This window comes from Pipistrellus kuhlii, unplaced genomic scaffold, assembly GCF_014108245.1.
Source record: "Pipistrellus kuhlii isolate mPipKuh1 unplaced genomic scaffold, mPipKuh1.p scaffold_m20_p_1, whole genome shotgun sequence".
Lineage (NCBI taxonomy): Eukaryota > Metazoa > Chordata > Mammalia > Chiroptera > Vespertilionidae > Pipistrellus > Pipistrellus kuhlii.
Genome location: NW_023425404.1, coordinates 91,883,548 through 91,907,210, shown reverse-complemented (window position 1 = coordinate 91,907,210; position 23,663 = coordinate 91,883,548). Strand labels below are relative to the sequence as shown.

General features: G+C 41.9%; 1 protein-coding gene across 2 annotated transcripts; it reads left to right on the top strand.

Moving 5' to 3' along the window:
* Window positions 1-14: 14 nt before the first annotated feature.
* SENP8 (SUMO peptidase family member, NEDD8 specific) lies at window positions 15-23,383 on the top strand. Of its 2 annotated transcripts, none has more exons than XM_036457094.2 (2): window positions 15-358; window positions 20,876-23,383. In XM_036457094.2, the coding sequence occupies exon 2, from the start codon at window positions 20,912-20,914 to the stop codon at window positions 21,548-21,550; it is 639 nt and encodes a 212-aa protein (XP_036312987.1). In that variant the 5' UTR covers window positions 15-358; window positions 20,876-20,911; the 3' UTR covers window positions 21,551-23,383. The 2 variants fall into 2 exon arrangements, with proteins under 2 accessions (XP_036312987.1, XP_045443314.1); XM_045587358.1 differs by lacking the exon at window positions 15-358 and adding an exon at window positions 3,679-3,724.
* Window positions 23,384-23,663: the final 280 nt, after the last annotated feature.

Genomic DNA, 23,663 nt, shown 5'->3' with positions numbered 1-23,663 from the left:
CGACCCCGCGCACGCGGCCCCGCCCCGCGCGACTCCCCAGCTGCGGACCCGCAGGCGCGCGCGCACGCTCCTCCCACGCCCCCTGCCGCCCGCCCGAGTGGGCCCGCTCGCACGTGACGCCACCAGAGAGCCCAGTGTGCGCCTGCGCGGGCACACCCGATTCGGTCCACTCCAGGCAGCCCCGCCCAAAGGTTTTTCTTCCTCTGCGAACCCAGAACTGGGAACGCTGCCTCTACTGGAGAGTAATGTCGCAAGGTTGAAGTAGAAAGCTCTGGGTTTGCGACCGTAGTTCTCGCTTTCCGGCCAATACGGAGTCAGAGGTTCCTGAAGGCTGGTTGAGGTGGTGAGGCCCAGGCAGGTAAGAAGTCACCTCCCCGCTTCGGTTTGTCGGTGATTGTGTCGGGGCCTGGGACTGCTTTGCTGCCCACGCAGAACTAACGTATCCATGCCCTCTCCCTAATTCCGGCTCTTGATTCTCAGCGCGGCCCCTCTGAGTCCCCGCCTCTTTTCTTCACGCCCCCGACTTTTTTTTTTTTTTTTTTTTTTTAGTCCTTTCCATTCATTCTTCCGACTTTTTACAGTGGTTTCCATACCTTGTACTCAAGAAAGTCAGAAACGAATGAAATAGCCTCAGCTTTCTGAACGTCGGAGACGATGAGAGAGTCCGCAATGGTAGTAAAGTAAATTATAACAGAATAAAAGCACAGGATACTCTCTGAGCATAGGGAGCCCCACCCCCACCCCCGATTACGTAGAAGGACAAGGAAACCCTTTCAAGGCGACTTTTGGCTCACTCTAGTGAGCAATAGCTGGTCAAAGAAATAGGAGAGAGAAGCATAAGGAGTGCCAGGTACAAAGGGATATGACAGTATTTGTTCCGGAAGAGTAAAAAATTCGAGGAATAGGATATAGCTAGTGGAAACCATACTGTTGTAGCCTACACTTTAAGGATACGTCGTTGTAAAGGGTAAGGGTGAGGACCGAGAATGTGGGCCGCAAGTATATTTTCTTTAAATATGGGAGACTCTCAGGGTACCATGGAACTGAGAATGTCCAATTTATAGGATCAAGAGCTCTAATAGAACTCAACCTTGTACGCATATCAGAATTATCTGGAAAGCTTTAAAAAAAATAAAAATCAATGTTGTTGCTCCACCCAAAACCAATTAAACAATCTTGTCCGGTAATGTTTTATCCTGAGATGACTAATGCTGAGGGTTGAAAATAACTAAGCTAGAGAAATGTAAAGAATGGGAAGTAAGGAAGGACATAAAGGTATGGAGTTGGCTTTGTGACATTAGAATAGGTGTCATTTGATGAGAGAGAGCTGGGATGGAATGAGAAGCTTGAACAGAGTGATGAAAATTTTGAATAACTGCTCTTAATTTTAATCTGGTGTCCTCATTTACAGCTCTTTTTCCTCTCCCTTTCTCATCTATTTATCACCTGGGGTTTCAGTCTTATAGCTCAAGAGTATCCTCATTTTTATCCCCCACAAGATCAGAGTTGAACCAATTTATGAAATGCAAAGACTAACTTCACTCTCCTAGAGATTACTATTCACAGTGCCTTGCCAATTATTAATTTCATCAATCATTTAAGTTAGGAATGAGATATAAACATTTAGGACATAGCCCTACTAGGATATCATAGTATTAGGGAAACAAACCTTTAAAATAAGAATTCACTTGGCTGGCAGAGAAGGACTGTAAAGACAAAGCCCAAACCAGTGCAGAGCTACTATCTATTTGGGTTAATGCAAAAACCTGCCCATCTGCCTCCAGATAAGAGAGTCACTGTTGTTTGTTATAACTAGAGCATAGTATGGAGAATGGGTGGAGTAGAGAAAAAGATAATAAAGTGTAGACTTAAATCCCATGCTAATACATCTAATTTATATAATATAAATAACTAATAGGTAAAAATAACAAAGGTAAAAAGAAAATAACCTCTTTTACACCACGGACTTCTGTGATAGCCAGCCCTGTGGCCCCTATCTCAGAATGTTTTTAAATGTGAAAATACATGGAAATGAATGGAACCAATTTTATTCAAAGTTTTAAAAATTAAAACAAGTGTGTGATGTAGTTATATATGTTCTTCTTTGGGCATTAATTATCTGGCAACAAGTCTTATTGTATAATTCCAAAATAATGATGAGTGTAAATTATATTTTGAGATACCTGCAGCAACTTTAATATGACATGAAAATACCCTATTTTTTGTTAGTGACAAAAAACAGGGATTGCTATACTATGTATCATTGCCTACATTTATTGACGAAAATACTGAATTTCATCTAGAGATTATTGGAAATAAAAATGCAATTTTATTCCTATTCCAAGTTTATGGAAACCTTAAATTCTAGCCACATCCTGGCCCATGGAGCCTAGATTTGTAAAAAGCTCACTCTATTGTTTTTAAGCAATAGCATGATATATCAAATCTGTGTTTCAGAAAGGTACTAGAGTGGTGTTCATTTCCCAACCTCTATGTTGGAACTGGTTATTGTCTTCTCATCCTCCAGTACCTTAGGTGCAGCAATCCACTGTTGCCTAATACTTTAGGCCATTTGCAGGAGTGAGTATGTAGATATCTATGTAGAAGCAGTACTAGGAAATAAATTGGGAAAATATATTTGCGGCCCACGTTCTCGGTCTTCATCCTTCTTACCCTTTATAGCAGCACTTCCTTAAAGTGTAGTCTACACCAGTATGGTTTCCACTAGTTATATCCTATTCCTCGAACTTTATACTCTTCCAGACAAAATACTGTCATATCCTTTTGTACTTTGCACTCTTTCTGCTTTTCTCCTATAAGTTGGGGCTATTTTTATGGAAATCATTGAATGCCAGGCTGTAATCTGTGCTTGCTTTGGCAGATGATGGAGAGATGTAAAAAATTTTGGAGTAGGATAATAGAGTTCTTTTTGAAAAATTATTTTAACAGTAGTGTATAGTTTAGATCATTAAAAGATAAGATAGGAATTATGATACTACAATATAACTATGTATACATATAAAAGCCAAGTGACCTTTACAAACAGACAACTGAGTGACCGGCTGATAGCTATGACACACACTGACCACCAAGGGGCAGTTGCTCAATGCAGGAGTTGCCCCCAGGTTGTTAGTGCACTCTTAGCCAGCAAACCTTCAGTGGTTCCTCCTCCAGTCTCCTGCAGTCCCTCCCCCTGGCCAGACAGCCCTGATCACTCCAATCCCTGGCCAGGCTAAGGGGCCCCACTGATGCACAAATTCATGCACTGGGCCTTTAATAAATAAGTAAATAAATAAATGATTTTTTAATTAAATGTTATCAAGGGATCTTCTAAAGAGTTTGCTAAATTACTTTATTTCCCAAATGTGCTAGCTACTAAAAAAAAACAGATTGGCCCTAGCCAGTGTGGCTCGGTTAGTTAGAGCATCATCTGTGCTCCAAAAGATGGTAGATTTGATGCCCAGTGGTGGGGGCAGGGAGGTCATAAGGAAGGCAAATGAATCTTTTTTTTTTTTTTTTTTTGGCACTTTTTATTTATTTATTTATTTATTTATTTTAAATCCTCAAGCAAGGAGGATATTTTCCATTGATTTTTTTTTTTTTCCAGAGACTGGAAGAGACCGTGAAAGACAGAAACATCAATGTGAGAGAAACACACCAATTGGTTGCCTCCTGCAGGAGCCCTGACCAAAGTGCCAGAGATGGAGAGGAGCCTGCAACCAAGGTACATGCACTTAACTGGAATTGAACCCTCAATCCACAGGCCAAACTCTATCCACTAAGCCAAACTGGCCAGGGTGGCAATTGGCTCTTACATATCTCTCTCTATCTTTTTCTCTCTTACTCTCCCTTCTCCCTCCCTCTCGCACTCTCTCTCACTATCTCTATCTGAAGAAAAAAAAAAAAATCAATGAAACTAAACTGTATGGCAGCGGGCAAAACATGAGGGCAGCTTTCTCTCAGGTGCTTGCAGCGATTAGCATGGGACACTGAGACCCAGAGGCCTCAGAGGGCAGGGCTGATGGGAAGCCAAAGCTGTCTTCTCAGCCCCAAGACTCCACCCCATCCAAGCTAAGCACAGAGGCTTTTGCAAGTCTTGTCTCATAAGGATATCTCCAGCACAGAAGTTCTCCCAGTGTAGACACAGCTGATCCTCACAGCCAGTTGGCCTGAAGGTCAGTTCCTCCCAGTGATACCAACAACAATCAAGGCTTAACTACCGAAGGCTGTGCACACAGTCCACAAAGGGGTGCACCAAGAGAGTCCACCTCAGATAACTGGGGTGGCTGAGCCACTGGACCTAAAGGACACATAGCACACAAAGCCACTCTCAACTTGGGGAAGCAGCCAAAATGCAGAGACAAAGAAATAGGTCACAAGTGAAAGAAATGGAGGAAAGCAAATGACTGGATATAGAGTTCAAAACCATGGTTATAAGGTTTTTTAAGAATTTTCTAGAAAAGATCGATAAATTTAGTGAGATGCTCGAGAATATGAAAAAGGACCAACTATAAATTAAGCATACGTTGACTGAAATAAAAAAATATTATATAGAGACCTAACAGCAGACTAGCTGATCGCAAGAATCAAGTCAAAAATTTGAAATACAAAGAAGAAAAAAAAACAAAAACAAAAAAAACACCTAACTGTAAAAGAAAAAAGAATCCAAAACTATGAAGATAGTGTAAGGAGCCTCTGGGACAACTTCAAGTGAACCAACATCAGAATTATGGGGGTTCCAGAAGAAGAAGAGAGCAAAACCCTGAAAACCTAGCTGAAGAAATAATGACTGAAAACTTCCCCCACCTGGTGAAAAAAATAGACTTATGAGTCCAGAAAGCAGAGAGAACCCCAAACAAAAGGAATCCAAAGAGACATAATTAAATGCCAAGAGCAAAAGACAGAATATTAAAAGCAGCAAGAGAAAAACAGTTAATTACCTACAAGGGAGCACCCATACGATTATCAGCTGATTTCTCAGAGACCCATAGGACGATGAGGGGTAGTAGCAAGATTTATTGGAGCAAAAACAAAGGACTGCCCACAGGTGCCCAATCTATTCTATGATCAGTTGGCTTAGCCTTATCTTGCTGGAGAAAAAGTCCTGAGCCTGGTGAGCATAAATGCCCACCAAGAGAGTCAGGATCCAGAACCATAATACCATTAACCTGAGCTCTATTAGTTCAAAATAGCCTGCTCCCAGCTGCACTCCTGGCAAGTGCTGTGCTGCCATACCCAGGCCCGAGCTTGGGCCCACATGGCTGCTACAGAGAGAGCATGCAAACAAACCAGCAAACTTACAAAAAACATGTACTTCAGAGGAGAGCCTTTGTTAAGCTTTAATTATATTTCCTTGGGTTTGGGAAGGGGCCAGCTTTCTTTCAAACTAATCTCTTTCAAAATCCTTCATGGGTTTGTTCTGGGTCCTCCCCCTATCCAGTTTGGTTTTTTACTCAGGTTTTTCAGGTTAATGGCCCCTTTATGTTGCCATTTTGATTCCTACTGCACATGCCTCAATTTTGCCTTGTCATCTGGTTTATACTGCACATGTGCTTATCTCCTCCTGCACCATCTTGAATTCTGTGCATGTGCCCAGCGGAGAAATTTCCCCTTTATTGTTTTCTAGAGGCCCAATGCACAAAATTTGTGCAAGAATAAGCCTTCCTTCCCCTGGCTGCCAGCACCAACTTCCCTCGAACACCCAGGACCTGGACTCCCCTCCAGCCAGCAGGCACCTGGGACCCAGGCTTCCCTCACAGCCCCAGCTTCATCCAGAAGGTCATCCAGAAGGATGTCCCATCTAAACAGTATATTATGCTTTTATTATTATAGATTCCTCCCCTCCCTCCCATTCCACTTCTAGGTTGTTCCTGGGGAGATTGTAAAGCTGATACTTCCTGACTGCTTGGGGATTGTTCAGTGATGAAGTCCCTTCAGCAGAGGATACAGTGGTCCCCTGGGGAGCCTGTGACTGCTGCAACTTCCTAGTTGATCAGGCCTAATGTTTAATTCAGCTCCCTAGTTTATTAGGCTTAATTCCTAATTTCATTTACTTTATTAATAATAACTAATTGGCTATCTACACTAATATTTCTTTTTTTTTTAATTTCTTTTTTTTTTAATAAATTTTTATTGTTCATATTATTACAAATGTTCCTTTCCCCCCCCTTCTCACCCCACCCTCTGCCCTTTCCCCACCCCCCATTGTCCTCATCCATAGGTGCAGTTTATGTTCAGTCTCTTCCCACATCCCCCTCTCCCCTTTTTGCCAAGAATAAACAGTTCACTCCCCTTCCATACCTCTGATTCTATTATATTCAACAGTTAATATTGTTCCTCAGATTTTTTTTTTTTTTTTAGTTTCCTTGGTTTTTAGATTCACTTGTTGATAGTTACGTATTTGTTGTTCATAATTTTTATCTTTATTTACTTTCTCTTCTGAAAGAACCCCCTTCAGCAATTCATATAATTCTGGTTTGGTGGTGATGAACTCCTTTAGCTTTTTTTTATTAGTGAAGCTCTTTATCTGGCCTTCGAATCTGAGTGATAGCTTTGCTGGATAGATTATCTTTGGCTGTAGGTTCTTGCTATTCATCACCTTGAATATTTCTTGCCATTCCCATCTGGCCTGCATGGTTTCTGTTGAGAAATCAGCTGACAATCGTATAGGTGCTCCTTTATAGGTAACTACCTTCTTTGCTCTTGCTTCTTTTAATATTCTCTCTTTGTCTTTTGCTCTTGGGATCTTAATTATGATTTGTCTTGGTGTGGTCCTCTTTGGATTCCTTTTGTTTGGAGTTCTGTGCGCTTCCTGGACTTGTAGGTCTAATTCTTTCACCAGGTGGGGAAAGTTTTCTGTCACTATTTCTTCAGTATGTTTTCGATATCTTGTTCTCTCTCATCTTCTGGGACCCCCATAATTCTGATGTTGGTTCGCTTGAAGTTGTCCCAGAGGTTTCTTACATTATCTTCAACTTTCTGGATTCTCTGGCCTTCTTGCGTCTGCGGAGGAGTGTCTTCTGGCTCTTTATGTTCCAAATCTTTGACTTGATTCTTGCGATCTTCCATTCTGTTTTTAGGACTCCATAAAATATTTTTTATTTCAGACAAAGTATTCTTTATTTCTTGTTGATCCCTTATTATTTCTAGTTGATCCCTTTTCATATCCTCATAGGTCTTGTTTATTTTATCGGCCTTTTCTAGGAGATTCTTGAACAACCTTATAAGTGTGGTTTTGAACTCTATATCCAGTCGCTTTTTGTCCTCCATTTCTTTCGTTTGCTATCTATTTGGTTTAGGCATTTTCGCAGGCAGCTTTCCTGATGGGGCGGGGTTTCAGGGTGGAGCCTACAGCCTTGGCTTCCGTCAGCCCCGCCCTATGCGACTCCTGAGACTCAGGGTCCTTCAGTACTTGTTGCGAGCGCCTCTGAGAGAAAGGTGCCCTCGATTTTTGCCTGCTGCCAAACTGTCTATGCTCTCCCCCAATGAGTCCGGTATTGGGGTTCAGTTCATTTGGTACTGGGATTGGAGGTGGCGTTCAGAGCAGTCTGGAGCCCCTGTCTCCTTCCCGTCAGGGCAATCCCACGGCACAGCCGGCCGGCCCTTCTCTGCGCGCAGTGTGCGCGCCTCCGGGACCTCCTTTTGCCGCTTCCCTGGAGTCCCGCCTTACAGCCCGGCTCCCTATGGATGAGCCTGGGTCCCCGGGGTCTGGCCTAGAATTGGGGTTCAGAGCAGTTGGAGCTGGGCCCAGCACAGTCAGAGCTTTTCTCTCCTTCCCGCTTGGGACCGCCAGCCAGGCACTCGGCCTCCCTCCTCTCCGGCTCTGTCCTCTCTGCGCGCGCCACGTGTCTCCGTACCTTGGGCTTTTACAGCTCCTCCGCGCTTCCTTCTGGTTTTCTCCTTGCTTCTTGTTGTAGAATTTCCAGTCAGTCGACTTTCCTGTAGTTCTGGGTAATGTCCATTTTATATTTTAGTTGTATTTTGTTGAAATTGTTGTGTGCGGCTGCGGCTAGTTGCCTACCCGAACAGCCATCTTGGATTCTCCCTATCTACACTAATATTTCACATACCCTTTTAAGAATCCTGAGTTTTTATAATCTTACTAGAGGCCCGGTGCACGAAATTTATGCACTGGGGTAGGGGGTCCCCTTAGCCCAGCCTGTGACCTCTCCAATCCAGGACCCCTCAGAAATGGACTTAAACCAGGAGTCAGACATCCCTCTCACAATTTGGAACCAACTGCCACCCCCGCACTGGTCTGGTCGCCCCACACAGCCTATTCAGTTGTTTATTCAGTTGTTTCATATGCAATGGTCTCTTAACCTTTTATAAAGAGAGACAAGGGTAAAGGATATAGGCCTCATTTTTTTAGCTCATCTGCCTGTCTGCCTGGTTGCACTTAACTGCCTCCCCTCTGACCTGGTCCCCCCCAACTTTCTCCCCCTGCAGGCATAGTCACCCTCAACTGCCCCCCCTCCTGCCAACCTCGTCACCCCTCACTGCCCTCCCCCGCTGGTGTGATCACCTCCAATTCCTCCCCCTCCCCCCCCTCCCCCCCGCAGGCCTGGTCACCCCACGCAGCCTGCTGCTTGGTTGGTTGGTCGTCCCTCACTGACACTACCCCCACCCCCACCCCTGGCCTGATGGCCCCACACAGTCTGTTCAGTCGTTTATTTGGTGGTTTTATATGTGATGGTCTCTTAGCCTTTTATATATAGAGACTAGAGGCCCAGTGCATGAAATTCGTGCACAAAGGGGGGTTGTCCCTCAGCCCAGCCTGCACCCTCTTCAATCTGAGATCGCCTCAGGGGATGTCTGACTGCCCTTTCACAATCCAGGACTACTGGCTCCCAACTGCTCGCCTGCCTGCCTTCCTGATTACCCCTAATTGCTTCTGCCTGCCAGCCTAATCACCCTTAACCACTCCCCTGCCAGCCTGATTGATGCCTAACTGCTCCCCTGCCAGCCTGTTTGCCCCTTAACTGCCTTCCCCTTCAGGCCTGGTCACCCTAACTGCCCTGCCCTGCAGGCCTGGCCACCCCTAACTGCTCTGCCCTGCAGGCCTGGCTACCCCTAACTCTCCTCCCCTGCAGGCCTGGGTCCCACCCAACTGCTCTTCCCTGCAGGCCCAGTCGCCCCAACTTCCCTCCTCTGCCAGCCTGGTCACCCCTAAACTGCCCTCCCCTGCAGGCCTGGTCCCCCCCCCACTGAAGGCCTGGGTTTCCCCCATCTGCCCTTCCCTGCATACCCAGTCATCCCAGACTTCCCCCCTCTGCTGGCCTGGTCCTTCCCAACTGCCCTCCCCTGCTGACCATCTTGTGGTAACCAACTTGTGTCCACATGGGGGCAAGATCTTTGTGTTGGAGTGATGGTTATTAAATAGATGGAGGCCTGGTGATTGAGTGAGGGCCAGCTGGTTTGCCCTTAAGGGTGTCGTGGATCAGGGTTGGGGTTCCTTTGGGGTGTGGGGCAGCCTGGGCCAGGGGCCTGTTGTGGTTTGCAGGCCAGCCACAACCCTGGTGACCCAAGAGGAGGCTCTGGTTTCTGGGATTTATGTATCTTCTACAATTGAAACTTTGTAGCCTGGAGTGGAGCCAAACTTCCTGCTTGCTCCATGGCTGTAGCCATTTCTGTTGGAATTTATGTATCTTCTATAATTGAAACTTTGTAGCCTGGAGTGGAGACTTAAGCTGGCAAGGGCAGCTTCCTCTGTTGCCGGGGAAACTCAAGCCTCCCTCCTGCTCTCTGTGGCTGTAGCCATCTTGGTTCGGTTTATTTGCATATTTTCTCTGATTGGCTGGTGGGCATGGCTGGTAGGCATGGCTTGTGGGTGTAGCAGAGATATGGTTAATTTGCATATTACTCTTTTATTATATAGGACAAGGGTAAAAGGATATAGGTCTCATTTTTTTTTTAGCTTTAGCTTCTTCTTTCTGTCAAGGGGCATAATTCTGCCATCCCTGGACCCAAAAATTCTTACTGTTTATCAAAAGAAGAAGGGAGCAAAGGAGAACAGGTGTCTTCATGTGAGGAAGCGGGGTTTTGTAATGTCTAGGTCAGTCTGCTGTCCTCCTTGGAAAGTGGCAGGCACAATGTCTAGAAAAGTGGTTCTCAAGCTTTCTAATGCCATGACCCTTTAATACAATTCCTCATGTTGTGGTGACCCCCAACCATGAAATTATTTTTGTTGCTACTTCATAACTATAATTTTGCTACTGTTATGAATCATAATGTAAATATCTGTTTTTTCCAATGGTCTTAGGCAACCCAGCTAGCGGTTCTCAACTTGTGGGTCACGATCCACAGGTTGAGAACCGCTTCTATATGTGGGGTCATCACAACTGTATTAAAGGGTCACTGTCCCGACCAGCGGGAGATCAACGTGGGGGCGAGGAGGCACCTAGAAGGGAATGATAGAGGATAGGAGACGCGAAGAAATGGAGGCAAGACAGAGTTCTGATCAAGCCTCAAACTTTATTTTTGAAACAACAGTATATATACAGCAGGAACAAAGGGGGGCAGGGTTGCCTACGCAGAGGGGTCTTTGGCAGTGTATAATTGGTTTAGGCACTGAGTGACAAGGTGGTAAGGTATCTGGCAACACAGGATTGGCTAACTGCCAGGGCGGCGTAACATTCCAAGGCTGGGCTAGCTACGGGGGAGGATCAGGAAGGGGAAGTTGCAGAGATGCTAAGTGGCAGGTTAATCTTTAGCTTCTGGCCAAACCTGCAGGGCACCGCATAACTTCTGCTAGAAGGAACTTAATTCTAAGATGGAGTTGTATTTTCTTAAGACAGAGTTGCTTGTCTCAACTCTGATGGCTCCCAACAGGTCACAGCATTAGAAAGGTTGAGAACCACTGGTCTAAAGCAGTGATCATCAAGCTCATTAGTCACTAGAGCCAAATATCAACAGTACAACAATTGAAATTCCTTTTGAAAGCCAATTTTTTTTTGTATTAAAATGTGCTTTTTTATTTTTTTATTTTTTTTAAATCAATCTTTATTGTTTATATTATTACAAAGGTTCCTCATTTCTTCCCCCCTCCACCAGGTTCCCACCCCACCCTCTGCCCTTTCCCCATCCCCCATTGTCCTCATCCATAGGTGCACAGTTTATGTTCAGTCTCTTCCCGCATCCACCACTCCCCTTTTCCCCCGAGAATTGTCAGTCCACTCCCCTCCCGTATCTCTGATTCTATTATAATCAACAGTTAATATTGTTCATCAGGTTTTTTAATTTCCTTGGTTTGTTTTTTTTTATATTTTTAAGAATAAATTTTAAAATCTAATAATTTTAAACCTTGTTTTTTCTGCCCTGGGAACTGAGAAGCAAACTTGTTTACATGTAAACTTGCTCTTTGGCTATCAAAAGGCGTTTCCATTCAAATGTAAATGAACATATTGTTTAAAGATAGCTGCTGGCTGGAATTGGATTACCTGTTCTGGGTGGGAAGGGCTCGTCCTCCCCTTTCTCCATTAAAATTAAGGTGTTAGACGAAACCGGTTTGGCTCAATGGATAGAGCAGTCAGTCTGGGGACTAAAAGGTCCCAGGTTCGATTCCGGTCAAGGGCATATACATTGGTTGCAGGCACATCCCCAGTAGGGGGTGTGCAAGAGGCAGCTGGTCGATGTTTCTCTCTCATCGATGTTTCTAGCTCTCTATCTCTCTTCCTTTCTCTCTGTAAAAAATCAATAAAATATATTCTTTTAAAAATAATAAATAAATAAATAAATAATTAAGGTGTTAGCTTTAAAACCTCTTTTTGGCAAGAGACCTTAAACTTTCAGAACTTTAAATTTTTCAGGTAGTAAATCAATTACTTAGCATTTTCTCAATTCAATAATACCTCCACATGCCCAAGGATACACTTCACACAAAAAACACTTAAAAATAGATCAACCAACCTCATCCAGACTTCACACAAGGCACTCACAGATCAACACCCCAGCGCTACAACAACTCAACACATCCAGATCTAAGCTTTCAGCACTTGATTCAGCAGATCCTCAAGTTCCCCCAAAAGTTTCCAGCCATGTCTGAGAAGCAGCCCTGGGAGTGAGCTGTTTAAAGATAGCTGCTGGCTGGAATTGGTTGCTGCTGCTGAGGGCCTAGATGCTGCTGCTCCCGACCCGGCTGTTCCAGGCCCGGGGCACTCCCAGCCTGGCTGCTCTGGGCCTGGCCGCTGCTGCTCCAAGCCCGGCTGCTCTGGGCCTTGCTGCTGCTGCTCCAGGCCTGGGTGCTCCTGACCCGGCTGCTCTGGACCTGGCCACTCCCGGCCTGGTTGCTTCAGGCCTGGCTGCTGCTGCTCCTTGCCTGGTTGCTCCCAACCCGGCTGCTCTGGGACCGGTTGCTCCAAAGCAATTTCAAGATGGCAGAACTTTGGTCTCTTCACCCTCCCTTTTAAATAATAAAGCTTTACATTCTAGAAGTGAAGCCAATATACCTCTCCATACTTTACTGACTTAACCATCTAGTCTTGACAACAAGTGAGTTTAGCCAAACCACTGAGTCTCATTTCAGGAGGCGGTGATGCAGATGTGTTTCCAAAGTGAGACCTATCTAATCTAATAAAAGAGTAATGTGCAAATTGGCCATCATTCCAACACACAAGATGACCGCCCCCATGTGGTCAAAGATGGCTACCCCCATGTGAACAGAAGATGGCTGCCACAAGATGGCCAGCAGGGGAGGGCAGTTGGGAGAGACCAAGCCTGCAAGGGAAGGCAGTTGGGGGGTACCAGACCTGAAGAGGAGGGCAGTTGTGGGTGACCAGGCCAGCGGGGGAGGGCAGTTGTGGGTGACCAGGGCAGTTGGGGGGAACCAGGCCGACAGAGGAGGGCAGTTGGGAGAGACCAGACCTGCAGGGGAGGACAGTTAGGGGTGACTGGGCCAGCAAGGGAGAGCATTTGGGGGCGACCAGGCTTGCAGGTGAGGACAGTTAGGAGTGACCAGGCCTGCAGGGGAGGACAGTTGGGGGTGGCCAGGACTGCAGGGGAGGGCTGATGGGGGTGACCAAGCCTGCAAAAAAATACATTTGGGGGTGATCAGGCCTGCAGTGGAGGGCAGTTAGTGACAATCAGGCTGGCAGGAGAGCAGTTAGGTGTTGATCACGCTGTCAGGGGAGTGGTTAAGGGGTGATTAGGTTGGCAGAAGTGGCAAGGGGCAATCAGGCAGGCAAGCAGGTGACCAGTTGGGAGCCAGCAGTTCTAAATTATGAGAGGGTTGTTCAACTGCTGGTGATCGGGCCTAAATTTGTACACATGGTCACTAGTTTCATTGGGCCTAAATGAGCAGTTGGACATTCCTTGAGTGCTCCCAGATTGGTGAGGGTGCAAGTTGGGATGAGGGACACACACAACCTTGTGCACGAATTTCATGCAACAGTCCTCTAATATTCTATAAACAAGCCTTTAGGCATTTACTAGTAATAAGGGTTATACCTGTGAAAACAGAAGAAAAATATACAAAGGTTAATGAACACAGCAAATCATAAACCAGTATATGAGACTGCTGTTACTCCAGAATACTTCCAGATGTATGGCTTTTGCTGGAATGAAAGCAAACGATGACAATCTGATAGATCCTTCTGTTGTTCAGTTTGAACATCTCTGGTGATGTCCTCAGGTGCTCAAGTAAAATCTGTATGCCATACGCAGCCTACGGGGAAAAAGTTTTCATTCTTAATGATTCCAAGTCAAAGAATAATAGAAAAATATAACATTAGTTTGGAGGTTTGAAGACAACTAAAAGAATTCAGGATTCAGTTCTGGTTTTCAAAGCTTTGAAGACAGTTAACTGAACTAAAGTCCAATATCCACAACTGGGCATTTTAAGAGTGTGTGTGTGTGTGTGTGTGTGTGAACTAGAATCCAATATCCACAACTGAGTAATATGTGTGTATGATAGAGTACTACTAGAGATATTAAACAAAGGATAAATATGACCTGCCTCAAATTTTAATTACTCTGGCAGCTGTGTGGAGATTTTACCAGAGTCAATAGTGGAAGTAAAGAGACCAGTTGGGATAGATCTAGATAAGAGATATTGATGAATTTGACTAAGGATAGTCCTAAAAATGGAAAGCATTTAACATATTCAGAATATTTTGGCTATAGAATCAAAAGGACATATTATTGACTGGTGGCCCAGTCAAATTTGTGCACCAGTGGGGTCCCTCAGCCTGGTCTACATGATTGGGCCAAAACTAGCTCTCCAACATCCCCGAATAGGTCCCAGATTGTGAGAGGGCACAGGCCAGGCCATGGGACCCCACCAGTGCAAGATCAGGGCCTGGGAGAGACCGCAGGAGGGTTTCAGGGCATGATGGTCTTGTTCAGTCCATATCAGCCAGACCCCAGCAGCAAACTACCTACCAGACTGAGCGTCTGCCCCCTGGTAGTCAGTGCACATCATAGCAACTGATCCATCAGCCAACTGTCTGCCCCCCTGGTAGTCAGTGCACATCATAGCAAGCGGTTGAGCAGCCTTAGCATATCATTAGCATATTATGCTTTGATTGGTTCAAAGGTCGACCGGACATTTAGTGTATTAGGCTTTTATTATACAGGATTTAATTTAATGTGTGAAGAAAATAGAAAACTCTGGGTGCTGTATATATCCTATATAATAAAGAGATAATATTCAAATGGTCATTATGCCATGATGCAAGCTACCTATGACAGAGAGCTACAGGAGGGCAGGGCAGGGCAGCGAGCTATGTGCTGCAGAGAGCTACAAGCGGTGGTGGGTGGGGCAGTCAGCTGAGACTGGCAGCAGTGAGCTACTTGCACACGAATTCATGCACAGGGCCACTAATTTCATTATAAAATACTAGGCAATTCTTATTTATGTCCACTGTAATAAGTATTTTTAGACATTTCCTCCTCAAAAATCCAGATTGAAACAGCCAACAGTAACACCTTTTGTTAAAGGTTAATTATTCTACCTGAAAAAAAAATGCCTTTAAGATATTTTAATAAATAGCCCCAATGCTTTATTATACTTTTAAAAGATATTAAAATTAATTCAACCTAGAAATTTACAATAGGTTACATAAGAGTGATCTATAATAGGATTAACACAGTTTTTCTCTAAAAACGCATGCAATAAATATTTTAGATTTTGCAGGGTACACAGTTCTTGTAGCTCTGAAACAGCAATATGTAAACAATACATAAACAAATGAATATAACTTTGTTGGAGTAAAACTTAATTTACAAAAACAGGCAGTGGGCCAAATTTAGTCTGTAGACTATATAATTTATTGACCTTTGGACAAGAAAAATAGAATTCTTTTAGGATTTTTTAAAGAGGACAACAAATTTTAAAATTTGTAAAGATGATCCCAAAACCGGTTTGGCTCAGTGGATAGAGCGTCGGCCTGCCGACTGAAAGGTCCTGGGTTCGATTTGGGTCAAGGGCATGTACCTTGGTTGTGGGCACATCCCCAGTAGAGGGTGTGCAAGAGGCAGCTGATCGATGATTCTCTCTCATCAATGTTTCTAACTTTCTATCCCTCTCTCTTCCTCTCTGTAAAAAAATCAATAAAATATATTAATAAATAAATAAATAAATAATAGAATTTGCAAAGATGAGAGCTTAGAATTGCAGAAATCATTGTATCACTTGGAAACCTCTTAAATATATAGCTACCCAGACCCTACCCCCAGAAATAGATCATATCTGCTCTTTTTTTTTAATTAAATAAATCTTTATTGTTCAGATTATTACAATTGTTTCTCCTTTTTTTTCCTCCATAGCTCCCCTCCACCTGGTTGCCACCCCACCCTCTGCCTTTACCTTCCCCCATTGTCCTCATCCAAGTGTACGATTTTAGTCCAGTCTCTTCCTGCACCCCCCACACCTTGCCTCCTGATAATTATCAACCCACTCCCTTTCTTTGCTCCTGATTCATCAGTTTATTCTGTTCCTCAGATTTTTAATTCACTTGATTTTTAGGTTCACTTGTTGATAGATATGTATTTGTTGTTCATAATTTTTATCTTTACTTTTTTCTTCTTCTTCTTCTTAAAGAATACCTTTCAGCATTCCATATAATACTGGTTTGGTGGTGATGAACTCCTTTAGCTTTTTCTTATCTGTGAAGCTCTTTATCTGCCCTTCAATTCTTTCTCTCTCCTCCCTCTCCCTTTTTCCTCTCCCCTTTCTCTCTCCCTCTCTCCCTCCCTCTCTCTCTCTCTTCCTCCCTCTCTAAAATCAGGGGTGTTTTTATTTTTTTAAATTCCCAAAGATGATTCTAATGTGTAACCCCAGCTACAATCACTAATTATCTGGTCCATAATGCAGTATGCAGGTGATGAAGCTGAGACCCAGAAGTTTAATGACTTCTCCGGAGTCAAACAACTGGTTAATTGAAGATATGGATCAAATTCCAAATCTTCTGACTCCCAAATTGGTGTTTTTCTCTACTAGATCATCAGCTTCTTCCTTTTATATCAGCAGAAATCACAATGATTATTGAATTGTAGTTTTTCCCTTTTAAGTTATTTTTATTTTTATTTCATTATCTTCTTTTTATTGATATAATAAATATTCAAGTAGTTGCATTTTAAGGATTTTAAGATTTATATGAAAAAAAAGTCTTTTTCTTTGGTAAAAATTAACTTGATTAGGAAGTGTTCTATACTATTGAATTCAATATTAGTTTCATTTTACTACAGAAGTTGGAAGATATAAACTAAACCTTGTAAGCACAGGATTTGTGTATACTGACAACACATTAACATCATTGCTTCACTCTAAGATTGAGAGAACCATTTTCTCTGGAGTTTAGCATTCACACTTCTTTTTCAAAGGTAAAGCACAAGAACAATGGAGTTGTGCCCTGGCCAGATCTATCCTTGATGACTTTGTGCCTTTATGTAAACAAACAAATGCTTTATGTCCAAAAAATCTTTAAGGTATATTATTATCACCCCAAATATAAGGAATAGAGAAGGAAGTTAACTTTTTTTGAGAGCCTGTTACATACTAGATATTGTGCAGAGTGTTTTCATTTGTTTTTAATTCATGTAACAACCCTGGGAGTCAGGTTTTATTATTACCTCATTTTATAGATGAGGAGAATGAGACTCAGAAAGAGGCTGAATAACTTGTCCATGGTCACATAGATAGCAAGTGGCAAAGTCAGAGCCTCCCTGTCCCAAAACATAGAACTATAATATATTTTGGGAGATTTTACAAATAGGACTCTGAAGAGGTCATTGTCTCCCCAATTTACTCCCCAATATCCCTCACAATTCACCAAAACCAAGTACTAAGGTCTTTTAAAACAAACAAGACAAAAAATATGATAAATAAATAAAAATGGGGTGTTACAAACAATACAAAAATCATAAGAGACCTTATTTCTTTTTTTTCCCTCTAATCTGTTTTTTCTGACTCTTTTTCAAACATTTCATTTCTCTGGCAAACATTTATTGTATCTCAGATATGCCAAGCATAGTGTTCATTTATAGAAAGGAATATCCCTAGGATGGTTCTAGATGGTTCTTGGTCCTTTTGTTAGGTTCTCTTCCATCTCCTTTTCCCTACATTAGTAATGAACTACAACTAAAATCCCAACTAAAATCCTCAGATCATTTCTTCTTTCCTATGTAATCCACTTTCCTCTGATCACTTATTGGTTTTCTGTCTACAATATATTTTCTTCTTTGCTTCTCCATTCCAACTACCATTTCCCCTGGTTTAGGTAGTGTCCTCCTATCTTCATTTTTAATAACAGTCTAATTGATCTCTACCTTCAATTTCTCTTCCAAAAATTAAATCTATATGCTTTGGCTAAATTGTTAATCTTCCTAAAGCATTGGCTTAGCTAGTCATTAATGGCTCACCTTTTCCTCCAGTATAAATCCCAAACTCTTTCACCTGGAATTCAGTCTGTCACCACTTAACTTCTAGTAATCTCGCCTTCATACCTACTCTCACTTCATTCCTGCCAGAGTAGACTACACAATTAAAGGCGCTTTCCTTGCCTCTCTGCCTTCTTAATGCCCTTCTTGCATCTACCAGTCAGTCTTTCAAGAGCCCACTTTTATGCCACTTTATCCTTAAAATCTTTCCTGATCTGAGTTCTCCTTCCCTTTCACTCCCTTTGCCAAGAATGATTGTATTCTGTACTGAATTCCCATACATTTGTTTTTGTGCCTTATGGGTTTCTTCTCTTATTGAGTATAAGACATAAAAATTTTTAAAATATATTTTATTGATATTTTTTACAGAGACGAAGGGAGAGGGATAGAGAGTTAGAAACATCGATGAGAGAGAAACATTGATCAGCTGCCTTCTGCACACCCCCCACTGGGGATGTGCCTGCAACCAAGGTACATGCCCTTAACTGGAATCGAACCCAGGACCCTTCAGTCCACAGGCCGACGCTCTATCCACTGAGCCAAACCAGTTTCGGCAAGACATAAATTTCTTGAAGACACAATAGGTATCTGGATATATTATATATTACTTTTTTTTTTTTTTTTTTTTTTTTTTTTAGTTACCTCTGTTTCTTCGTTTTACATTGACAAATAATTTATATATTTGTATTCTCACTTTTCAGAAGAGGAAACAGGTTTCAAGAAATTAAGTAGTTTATGATCACACAGAATTGTAGGAGTAACATAACTTGAGTCTAAAATTTAAGTCTTCACATTTGAAGTTTAGAGTTCCTTTTCTTGACCAAAGGTGATTTTTCTAAAGGCTAGTTTGGTTCCATTTGCTTTATTTTTTAAAATAGGTTCTTATTATTTCAGAGAAGGGAGAGAGGGAGATAAAAACATCAATGATGAGAGAAAATCATCAATCGGCTACCTTCTGCACACCCCCTACTGGGGATCAAGCCTGCAACCCAGGCATGTGCCCTGATGGGGAATCAATCCCCAACCTCCTAGTTCATAGGTCAAAGCTCAACAACTGAACCATTCCAGCTGAACCCATTTGCTTTACAATTGTGATGTTAAGCTATTGCAGTCATTCATTATGGAATAGAATTAAGTCCTTGATTGACCCATTGTCTGTGTTTGGGACGTTTTCAAAATCAGACAGATAAATCACAAACTATTTTCTGAACAAAATCTTGGCTCTGCCTGTGATACTCCCTTCAAAGTGAGATGCCTATATATCCAGGCACTCTACTCCTTGTAGGCTTCTATCCCTTGTAGGGTTTGCTGTTAAAATATGAGTCTGATTTCAGCTGGCAGCATAGAGAGCAGGTCTCCAGGTATTTACTAGGCGGTACAATCTAGCATTCACCACTATGTAGTGATCATTGACAGCATTGGGGAGTGATTAAGGGAGCCTTGAATGGTACACATGCTGTCATTCTTTTTTCATATTCATATACTCTTAAGTCAAATCAGCAACAAGCTGAGCACCAAATGTCCATGTAAATAGCTGTTAACTCATTTTGCCATCAGGCCGAATATTATGGATCATTAGAAGAATAATCCTTTGAAACAATTTCATCTATTATAAAGATATTGGGGGGCATTAAAATTTATTGAGAGAAAACTGTCTGACTTTAAAGCAAAGAAAATTTTTACTTCTCCTGAGCAAATGCTTTGTGTTTACCTTATTGAGATTGTGAATATTTAACTTAATGCTCTTAGGTTAGCTGCCAAATGGCTTAGAGCCAAATTTGTGGCTCACTTTTAACAAATGGGCTCTGTGCCTCATTAACTTTGTTCCTAGCTCCAATTTATGTTTCTGCTCAAGTTATTCTTTCTTCCTAAGAAAATCTTAGTTCCTGCCATCTCATTCGATAGATAGATAGATAGATAGATAGATACACATACTTAAACAGCCCAGTATTGTTTCTGAAGTAATTTATATTATGACATACTTCATGCACATAAAAGCCTCTTTGGTCTTTCTTAGTTACCTCATTTACTGTATTTACTGTATGTTTGTTTTTATATAGGTTTTTGCAGGGTTTTGATTACATGAAAATAATTGTGCCACAAAATTTAATTGTTTTATAATGTAGCCAGCCCTGGCTGGGTAAGGGTTAGATCATTGTCCTTATACCAAGGATGCCGGTTTGATACCCGGTCAGGGCTCATTACAAGAATCAACCAATTGCCCAGGCTGAGTGACTCAATTGGAGCATCATTCTGTGCACAAAAAAAAAAAAAAAGCTTGCAGGCATTCTTGGTTCACGGCATGTGCCTAGGTTGCAGGTTCATTCCCCAGGTAAGGCACATACAGAAAGCAATTAGTTGATATTTTCTCTCTTTTCCTCTCTCCCTCTCTTCCTCTCTCTCCCTTGGCTGGGTAGAATCAAAAATGAATTTCATTTCTATTACACTCATGATTTTCTGTTCTTCACATTACAGTTTCTTTTAATTACAACTCTAATCACTGTCATTTTCCATTATGGAAAGAGGAAGCAATATTTTATCTCTTGAAAATTAATGTGAAAATACTAAAACTATTTCCCTTGGTAATTAGTAACATTTTTTAGATTCTTTGAAAATTCATCTTTAATATAAAAATAATTTGCCATTGTTATCGTGCCAATATATTCATTAAAGGGCCAATTATATGGTTAATGCCATGAAGTTTAGGAAAACACTAGTTGTAACTTTAACCAATCTAATAACATATATAAAAGAAATTAAAAATCCATGCTTACTGTTTCAGCATAGAAAATTTCCCAAGTTTTCATTCCACCTAATTATAAACATAAAGCATTTATCCTGCAGTTTCCTGAATGTTTACTCTTAGGTAAGCATTGTTGTTAGTTTATAATTGTATTTAATTTTTCCCAAAACTCTGTGAGAATAGCTGTGATTTATCATCCCCATTTGACAGCCAGGTGCCATATTCAACATTAAATATTGTCTTCTGCCTCTCCTTCAGCTTTCAGAATTTCTGAGCAACCCTGGTCAGTTCAAGATGGACCCTGTAGTCTTGAGTTACATGGACAGTCTACTGCGGCAATCAGATGTATCACTATTGGATCCTCCAAGCTGGCTCAATGACCGTATTATTGGGTTTGCCTTTGAGTATTTTGCCAACAGTCAGTTTCATGACTGCTCTGACCAAGTCTGCTTCATCAGTCCTGAAGTCACCCAGTTCATCAAGTGCACTAGCAATCCAGCAGAGATTGCCATGTTTCTTGAACCCCTGGACGTCCCCAACAAGAGAGTTGTATTTTTAGCCATCAATGATAATTCCAACCAGGCAGCTGGGGGAACCCATTGGAGTTTGCTGGTTTATCTCCAAGATAAAAATAGCTTTTTTCATTATGATTCCCATAGCAGAAGCAACTCAATTCATGCAAAGCAGGTAGCAGAGAAGTTGGAGGCTTTCTTGGGTAGAAAAGGAGACAAACTAGTCTTTGTGGAAGAGAAAGCCCCTGCTCAACAAAACAGCTATGACTGTGGGATGTATGTGATATGTAACACTGAAGCCTTGTGTCATAACTTTTTTAGACAACAGCCAGAATCACTATTGCAACTACTCACTCCTATGTACATCACAAAGAAGAGAGGAGAATGGAAAGATCTCATTGCCAGACTTGCTAAAAATTAGATAGTGTATATTTGTGACTTTTGAAGTCTCATTCTGCCTGTCCCCATTTGTTGGATGGCTGCAATCTCAGTGCCTGAGAGAAGATGCCAGATAGAGGCAAGCTTAGGATTTTTACTTTTTCCTAAAAGAATTTCATCCTCTACATTATCCTAATGGGAAGTTTCATTTTAACTGTACCTTAAGGACACAATGTTCTATGAAATGTCTTGAAGTTGTTCACCAATACCTTAAAACCAAGCTATTGTAACATTTATTAATTACCTTAGCCACATCGGCTTATTCCAAAGGAAAATCAGTGATCTGTAAAACAAATTAAGGATATGTGAAACCTAGTGGAATGCAAGAAGAAAACAATAGAAGAACCAAAAACTTATTGTATAGTCCACTGGCTGGAAGCAGATCAAGATCTAAATATTATGAGAATCAATTATTCACTTCTGTGCTCTCTTCCATTCACCATGCAAAGCTTTCCTGCTATCAGTATACCCTTTGCAAAGATTTTGTTATTCTGTCTTTCCCCATCTGATTCCTTGATGCTCTATGAAAGGGGGAATCAAGTAATTTTGTTAAATTAAAAGACTTTGGTAGACCACTTAATTTGCTCAGTGGTCCATTTGCTACTCTGAATTGATAATAGCATTCATTAAACTTGTCTATTAGCCATTTGCACACTCCTACCTTATATCCAAAGTTCTGTGGTTTTAAAACTCAGCTGATAACTTCTCAAGGTTATCTGTTATTTCAAGTAAGTATTTCTGCTTTCTGATAGTAAGTTTTTTCTCTCCTCTTTATCCTTAATCTGGCAGAATTGATTTATATCATGGTGATTTTGGAATTACAATTGTACCTGAAATTTACAAACTAAAAATTGGTTTGTTTTTGAGATATGAAGGACAAAGGGTGACCTTTGACCTTTTCACTTAATTCAAAATGCAGACAATGTAATTTTTAAAATGTGGAACAAAGAGTAAGAAGAAATTCTGTCCCTCCTAAGTCAGTGATGTATTTTTTTCAGAATTGTTCCTAATAACAAAGAGATGATATGTTAACTACATCCATTAATTCTATTATTGAGAATTAGATTGCAATACATATGACACTTAAAATCCAAGATTAGCCCTTGCTGGTTTGGCTCAGTGAATAGAGCATCAGCCTGTGGACTGAAGGGTCCCAGGTTCAATTCTGGTCAAGGGCATATGGCTGGGTTGTGGGCTCCATCCCCAGTAGGGGGCGTATAGGAGGCAGCCAATCAATATTCTCTCACCATTGATGTTTCTATCTCTCCCTCTCCCTTCCTCTCTGAAATCAATAAAAATATATTTTTAATTTTTAAAAAATTAGCTTCAGACATGAAACTGATTTCAGCTACCTCCCCAACCTAACCCTGCCCTCACCCCTAATGGCTCAAAATAACCTCACCAAGCAGTGACCACAGAGGCAGTTACTCAGTTCCTTTTAATCAGGGAGAGAAAACACAGTCTAAATAACTACTGGTTACATAGCAGCCTGAGTGAACAAGAGCTGAAACTAAAAATCAAAGAGAAAGTCAAAAGTTTTCAAGTCAGTAAGTTTTGGATAAAAAGGAGACCTAATGGAAGACGAGCAGAAAAGGAAATTAGGAATTGGCAGTCAGCCATAGGGAAGTAGGGAAGAGGGACAGCAAGAGAAGTGACATAGTGTAAATGATGATGAGAGCAATATTTTAATAACAATTGAATAAAATCCTCTCTTGGAAAGGTTGTTGTCTTTCTGCTAATGCAAAGTATGTGTGGACCCTGAGAAAGGAGATGCACATTGAGAAGACCTCCTGGTGACTTAATGGGGCTCAAATTAGCCTAGCAGCCATTTCTGCGTAAGGGTCTCATGCAAACTGCACTTCAGGGAAAAGCCTCCACTGTTTCTGCCATCTGAGCCAGCTCTACTGGAGGAGTTCCCTGGAATCCTATTTCAACTAGTAGAATTGAAGCTTCCCTCATCCAGTCTGAGCTATACAACTATTCCCCCACCCCAGCTTCATTAGCCAATCAGAACAGCTCAGCTCTGACTAATCAGGGTAGTGCTTTGTGGACCAATAAAACTGCAAAGATTTGGAATCCTCATTTCCATGAGGATG